This window comes from Eutrema salsugineum, unplaced genomic scaffold (assembly GCF_000478725.1).
Source record: "Eutrema salsugineum unplaced genomic scaffold, Eutsalg1_0 scaffold_2, whole genome shotgun sequence".
Taxonomy (NCBI): domain Eukaryota; kingdom Viridiplantae; phylum Streptophyta; class Magnoliopsida; order Brassicales; family Brassicaceae; genus Eutrema; species Eutrema salsugineum.
Window position 1 is genome coordinate 2,618,674 of NW_006256829.1, and position 7,881 is coordinate 2,626,554.

The 7,881-nt window shown below is 34.6% G+C and overlaps 1 protein-coding gene across 1 annotated transcript; it reads left to right on the top strand.

Annotated features, from left to right (window-relative positions):
- Positions 1 to 5,311: 5,311 nt before the first annotated feature.
- LOC18018305 (E3 ubiquitin-protein ligase CIP8) lies at positions 5,312 to 6,860 on the top strand. The gene has a single exon (XM_006399238.2). The coding sequence runs from the start codon at positions 5,520 to 5,522 to the stop codon at positions 6,606 to 6,608; it is 1,089 nt and encodes a 362-aa protein (XP_006399301.1). The 5' UTR covers positions 5,312 to 5,519; the 3' UTR covers positions 6,609 to 6,860.
- Positions 6,861 to 7,881: the final 1,021 nt, after the last annotated feature.

Here is a 7,881-nt window from a genome sequence, read left to right on the forward strand (position 1 = left end):
TATGTGTTTGTGTGAGTGGGGATCTATGAATGTGACATTAGGTGGAACAAAGACAGCTCTTCCTTTGTGCAATGCCATTAATAATTATCTAAAACCCATAATCAAGACCCTAATCATATGATTTAGTTGAACCCATTTTAAATTTAGTTGAATGCCACTTGTTAAGATAACAGCTAACTTTTATTCGAAATTTGTATATATAAGTAAACCAAATAGACGACTTACACTACGTATATATAAAAAATGTTTAATTAGCATCTACCAAACTAACAATATCTAATATGGGCAAGTTTGAGTTACGTATTCGGAAAACTCAAATATTTAGATTCCAATTGTATTTGAACGAATAGTACATTTTAATATTCCTGTGGCGGAGTATGTTAAGTTTTAAGGTTTTGAATTATTAAAACCTGAAACATCAAAAAATCATGATGGATCGAAATATATAAGAACAGAGTTTAAATTACCGTCCCATCGATGCGTGCGAGCTAGAAATGAATTTATGCCCAACACTTTTTTTTCTATGATTGGAAATAGAAAATAATAAATTGAAGAGGTGAGGAATTGTAGCTAAATAGTGTTGGATCACATGAAGAGGGAAATGATACAAAATAGGGAAAGAGCAAAAACAATAACACATCCCCACATGCTCTCCACTTTGTCTCGTGAGTTGTTAGGTTGTGTCTAAACACGCTTTTTCTTTCTTTACTTTTTTTCTATGTATGACACATGAATTGTTATATTACTCGCAATCTCATGGTTATTTGATGAATTGTTTTAGGCTTTTAGCTTGAGTTAAAGAATTAATGTATTATATTTGAGATTCGGTTTCTCTCTAAATAACAAGAAATTGATTGGGCCAAACGAATGAAATTATTTAAATATGCTATGGTGTCTAATAAAAATTTTACACGTAGAATGAAAAATTAATAAAAGGATTAAGGAAAAGGTCAAAAACAGAAGAGAAAAAGAAATGGTCAATTCAAAAGTGAAAGACGGGAAGAAGACGATGTTAGTGTGGTGTCATTTTCGTGGTCTAGTGGGGCCGCGTGAATTGACTCTGCAACTCACGTGAGAAAAATACTGTAGAATCTCAAGAGTCAGGACATAAATTGATTTTCGAACACAACTAACAGGGATAATTTAGTATTAACTCATCTTCACTCGGTACTGTTTGCTGATGGGCCACAAAACCGACCTATCCACTTCTCCTTAACCATTCGTGGTTCGGTTGGTACTTTGTTCTTTGTTTTGAGAAGTGGTTGGTACTTCGTTCTTCTTTCACATATTTAGTAAAATAACTACAATTAAATAATCACTATTTAACGTTTTTTTGGGGTAACTTGTGTCACGAACAACACAAATCTGTATATTAATATTACGATCAAATGTGTGTCACTGCAGTTTTGCACATAAAACAACGGCAGAGACACTCAATATTCGAAACTTTTCGTGAGATACATACAACAATTATAATTAAAAAAATTAAGCTTTATATGTATTATTTAGCCTTTGTAAAAAGCATCGTAGACTAATAATAAATGGTACTTAAGAGATAAAGGGTACAAATGATTGTATAAATAGAAATATAAAATGGTGGAAATTAAGATTTAGCTTAAAAAATGTTTGAACTTTGAAGTGAAAGTTAGTAAAAACTAATTATATTGATTATGTTGCAAACAATCAGAATTTATTTGAAGAGAGTAAACAATTTGCTCCTCTACTAAAATAGATAATGATAATACATGACTTTAACAACAAAAATAGACATAATACATAATCTTTGCTACATTATTGAATCATTAATTACCAAATCTGATCCAATTCGAAATAAAATCAATGTGAGATCTCATATCACGACTCACCAGGTTCATGCACACGCTAACAATTTTTTTCTCTTAACAATGATTTTTATATAATCAAATACAATTTATCAAACTTTTGCTTTCTTCATAATGTTAATAAAATTTAAAACAATTTATGAAACTTTTACATACACAAAAGAGTGTATGGGAGAGCATCTCATCCGAATTAGCTGGCTTCATTTCTTCTTTGTTTCCTTGTAAAGAGGACTATTAGTTGTCTCTAATCATTGTTTTTTTCTTAATAATATAGTATAAATTTAATAAATGAAAAAGAGGAATAAGAAGCTGGATATAAAAAAAAAAACAAATGTATTTGCATTACGGACATTCCTCTGTACATTGCACAGGAATCCTCTTAGGGATCAGTTAACAAATAGTTTATGTATCATGTGTCCCATGGTAAAACAGGAGATTAAAATAACTATCTCAAATAACTAATGGTGCATTAAATAAAATTAGGTTAACCTACGAGCTTGGATCTAATGGGTGGACAGAGAAGGACACGTGGCAGTTGCGCCGCGTAAATCGCGCCGTATCACGTGATAAGAAACCTTTTGGCTGCCTACCTCAGCCTCCCATCCATCACGTGGCCAACTCACACCTCTCGATTATTGCTGGTCCCACATTTATTTTTTACGCTATCCCGTTTTCACTCTTTTTTTTTTTTAATAGTATATATTTCATAATTAAAAAGTCTCTCAGAACAAACCTGTTTAAAAAACAAAAGATTTGTAATCAAGGGAAACAAAGAGAATGTACTCTGAAAATTACGTGTCGTTAAACTGTGATATTATAAAGAGAAACTTTAAGTAGTAAAAGCTTTTTTCAAGATCACTTGGCATCAGAAACCGGCTAAACATCTACCTTTTTTTCCAGCATATCACATCTTTGATCAAAAAGATTACCATTTTCCCCAAAAAAATATTCCTTTATATGTGAAAGAAAGAACGATGACTTTACTTTGGTATGAGGGGATCAATTCCAGACGTTTACCATGTTATTAGATTCATACATAAGTATATTACGATTGTTAATGTTAAATATTTTTATACATAAACATTAGTTGTAAAAAAATGGTGATGTCGTCCAAATAAGATTTTAATGTTGAGTGTTATACTTATGAAATAAGAGATCCAAACGATTGTTAAGAATATAATAATATACTCCATATACTCCATATTATTAAAGGATTAGTGGTTTGCGAGTCGCAGCTAAAGGATTAGGACACAAAACTAAGTTCTTGTTAAAATGATGTTGTTCTGTTTTTTATTTCTTTCGTCTCTTTAAAGATCATGTAAAGAAAACAGGTTTTTGAAATATAATTTAATATATTTAAAAAAAATAAAATAATATACTTCATAAAACAAGTTATAGTTTTACTGTTGTTAAAAAAGGAAACAAAAGAAGGAAGGTGAAAGGGAGACGAGAGGAGCAGCATGGTCACGTGTGCCCATTCCCTGCCGTTAATCAGCCACACTGCCTTCCGTCTCGCGTGCGGTGGGACCCACTCTTTCTACCTCTCCATATAGTCGCCGCACTATTGAAACTCGTGACGCCGTTTAATTCCAACCGTTGTCGTTAACTTTCCAGATTCTGTTTTTTTTTTTCTTTTCTATTCATGAAGTAATTCTATTAAAACTCCGTTGAAAATAATCAATTTAGATATAATCTATAGAAGACTGAGTAAACTTGAGTTGAGACTAAGAAACACACTGTCATAGTAAAACATTTAAAGACAATATCACAAAATTGATCAATATAGATTAGTTATATATATATATATATATGAAAAATCGTTTTGAATGAAGGTATGGGAATAGGACTGGGAAAAGGAAGTGAGATATTTTGTACGGGCAAATGAGAGGAGAGGAGAGACGTGAGGGCACGTGCTTGTAAGAGAGAGAAGCGGTGGCGACCGGTCACTTTCTCGTGATGGTATCACGTGAGTGAAATTTACTCATATTGGGTCCCACGTTTTCACTCTGACAAACAATATCAGGGGTTAGGAATTCGATGTAAAGTAATCTTGTAGGTCCTATTCTTGAATGTATTATTACTATTTTATTAGTCCTTTAGTGAATAAATAGCACACACTTGCGAATATGTGCTTGCTCTCTCTCGAGTAAAATTTAAAATATATGATGTTTTCAACACTTTCCACTTTCACAAAATAGCATCCGTTTTACTGAAGATAAGAAAACAAAAAAGTCTATCGTATAGTCAATGTTGACGATGATTTTATTAGAAAAAAGAGTGTAGGTGGAGAAAATTAGAATGTGCAAATGGAAAGGCTCTAATTAATTACTCCACTTTTTATGTAATGAGGTCAATAAGAGATAATGAAGATAAGATAAATTATGTTGGGAATAGAAGGAGAGGGCATGTGCTGTCCTTTCTTGAGTGACCTGTCGGTTTATGGGTCATTGATAATACGTGAATGCGAAAGCTGTGGAGTTATTAATACTATATGCCATGAGAGAGAGAGAGAGAGAGAGAGAGAGAGAGAGAGAGAGAGAGAGAGAGAGAGAGAGAGAGAGAGAGAGAGAGAGAGAGAGAGAGAGAGAGAGAGAGAGAGAGAGAGAGAGAGAGAGAGAGAGAGAGAGAGAGAAAGAGAGAGAGAGAAGATGTGTTCTCTTTTGTTCTGTTCCCACTCTGTTTTCGCTGACGTGCTTCTCTCACGTGCCTGGTCTTAGGCTTCTCTTCTTTTTTTTCTTTCTTTTTCTAAAAAAGATTAGTATAGTATCATTCTTATTTGATGGCGATCTCGATTAAGACGCGGCCCATTGAGTGCTCGACAAGTGTCGTATAATACTCCTTTTTGGTTGGTCCAAAAGTATCTCGCTAAAAAAATAAATTCCTTTTTCTAGTCATAATATAATAAAAGCATGATACATGTTGACAAGAAAGAATTAAAATAAATAACGCATGGTATATTTTGGGCCGTCCACTGGGCCAAGATGGTGCTGCCACTCCCCGTCCGTACAAAGAGTACAAACCTCAGTTTTCTGTTTTTTTTTTCCACTTCTGTTTATTTGGTTTGGGTGATCTATTTTAAACCAAGTCCTGCTAGGTTAACCCAATTATTTTTTCAAAAAACCAACCGAAATTTAAATTTCAGTTTTTAATCGGATAGCAAGCCATCGTTAGAATGAAAAAGAAGCTAATGGTTTATCTCTTTAACAAATCTACTAGACAGATCTAGGACAAAAGCTAGTAGCCGTCTGTTTGTTGTATAATAATATTAAGGACCAATTAAAACAGAAGAAATTTTCATTGTTTTTTAAATGGGGTTTCGAATTGGTTTGGGCTTGTACCGGCCCATATCGGTAAAATTCATTGAAAACTAAACAAAATTTATTTGAAAAACAGAATGTCATTGCCGAATAGAAACTGAAATTTAAATGAGTGACATTCATGTAAATTAAATTTAATACAGAAAAGGAGTAAAAAAAAAATATCAAAAACTGAAGGCGGAGATTTTCATGTTTTCACACCATCGCATGAGACATATTGGTAATCTCAGATCCTCGATTCAATTTCTCGCAACTTCTCCGATACCGATTACTCTTCCTCCGCCGTTGCCTCAGGCGACGAATTTGGTCTCCGATTCAGTCTTTGATCTTCTTCTCTACAGGCGTAAGCTAAGCTTTGTTCATGGATCTGTCACACCAGCGTGTTGAGCAGTCTCAGGTAACTCTGTCTCATGACGATATCGATGATGATCATAACGAAAGTACGGAATCTCGGGGTGTTATAGAGGGAAATTGCGACGTCGTTATGGAATTAGGGTTGGAATCCGGAAGCGGTTTTGCTGAGAATATAGGTCATGATAGTGATATTGATGTTGACAACCTTGATGAATTTGATGAACCTGATGACGACGCTTTCTTTGTGGAGAGGAGGGATTCTGGGCCTGAGTTTCGCGATTTCACATCGGCGGGGAGTGATATCAGGTCAATCACAGTCGAATCAGGTTCTGATGATGATGATAATGATTATGGCCCAGAGATTGAGAGGGAGATATGGGGGATTGATTTGAATGAAGAAGATGAATATGATGAAGAAGATGATGTTAGTGTGACTATCCCTCTTTGTTGGGATTCACTCCAGTTAGAAGATCGTGGAGTTACTGCTGAGGAATTCGATTGGGAACAAGTCGATGGTGGTGATGATAGGGAGATACTAACCGGTTTTGCAGAAGCTGATATCGATGATAGTAACTCGGTTTCGATCTCCATCTCACCGATGATCTCTTTAGAAGATTTAGCTACAGGGGAAAGAACAGAAGGCTCGGGAAATCTCGGGTGGGAAGTTTTGCTGAACTCTCATACTCTAGAGATCAACTTTGATGTAGAAAACAGAGAGCTTTATATCGTTGGTGATCATGAAGATTACATTCATACAACCGAGTATGAAACGTTGTTTGAACAGTTTGCTGAAGCTGGTATCACCGATCTCCGTTTACCTCCAACTTCCAAATCTTTCATCAAGGATCTTCCCATTGTTGAGCTCGATGTTGAGAACGATGAAGGTGCGGTTTGTGCGGTTTGCAAAGATGAGATGAGTGTCGGGAGCAAAGCCGTTCGATTGCCTTGTAATCATAAGTACCATAGCGAATGCATTGTACCGTGGCTGAGAACGAGGAACACGTGTCCTGTTTGTCGTTATGAGTTGCCTACAGATGATGCAGAGTATGAGCAAAGGAAGAGCCAGAGAACAACAAGTAGTCATGACATATGGTAAATGGTAAAACATCCTCTATATAGATATATGATTTTGTCTTTTGAATATTGAAGAATGTGTATATTCTATCTTTGGATTGAGTCAAGCTTTTTCTTAGTTTTGTATTTTATCTTGTATTTCGCCTTCACTGTGTGAGCCATGTGATGGTCCAGGCTTTAGAAGGCTAGCTTTACATAGAGGAGCATATGTGTATGTATATTTTTGTTTGCTTTATCTCATTTTTTTTAAAAAGCTTGGAGAAGGTTTATTGTACATGTTGCTATAGGGTTTATATACAGTTGGTTTGTGCTTGTTTAAAAAGACAAATACTCCCCTATAGTATTCAATCATGAATGTTTCAAAGTTTTACTTTTGATTTATCTTTTCATCCAATCACAACCTAGTTTGGGAGTTTAATATATCCATAATCTTGGCAATTAACTTTGTGCCTTACTTGATGTATCGAATAGTGGAACTATACGGTAGTTAATTCGGCCATCTGATCACATGAAATTCTACCAATGGACACCGAAAACTATGATTTTTTTTTCCTGGTAGATAAAGCTCTGTTTTAGCCTTTTAGGTATGAACTCACCAACAAGAAAAGATATACAAAGTATTTTCGCCCCTTGCCCTTATCATACTTAGTATATTGCGCATTCCCAACCCTATTCGTATTCGGATCTGATCTACCAAAATTTTCGAGTTAAGGTAATCGAAATTATCAGAAAAATTGATTTTAGCGAATAAGACAATTATCATCTATACAGACTACAAAAAAAAACAAGGCATTTTAACTAGTGACTTTTTTTACTTCTTTGGCATAAGAATTCACTTAAACTTTAAGAAACCATGCGGAACCCATAGACCTTTTTTTTTTCCTTTTAAAACACTCTCTGTGGATCAAATCCTAAATATATCGAATAAGTTGGGAAACAAATATTGAAAAGTTTCATATATAACTGATTCGAATTGAGTATCAAACTATCAGTTTGTAGTCGTGTAAGCTAATTACTGCAGGAGGGTGCATGTGAACAATTGTCAAAGTTTTGGGGTAAAATGACAAAAAAAAACTAAAAAGAATTGCAGAGACATACACGTGCAGAAGAGATATGTCCCCTATGGTCACAAAACATATGTTTCCCTGTCTGTACTAAAGATACAACCAAAGATGATGGGTTCTTATTTTATGTCTCGATTTCTCAATTATATACAACTCACACTGTGTGCACGTGTGTGTGCGTATGTGACTATAGTTACGAACCAAATCTATGCAACATTATTTTACAATTTA

Excerpts from the sequence above, each read along its gene's own strand:
- LOC18018305 (XM_006399238.2), top strand. The coding sequence starts at position 5,520 with ATGGATCTGTCACACCAGCGTGTTGAGCAGTCTCAGGTAACTCTGTCT.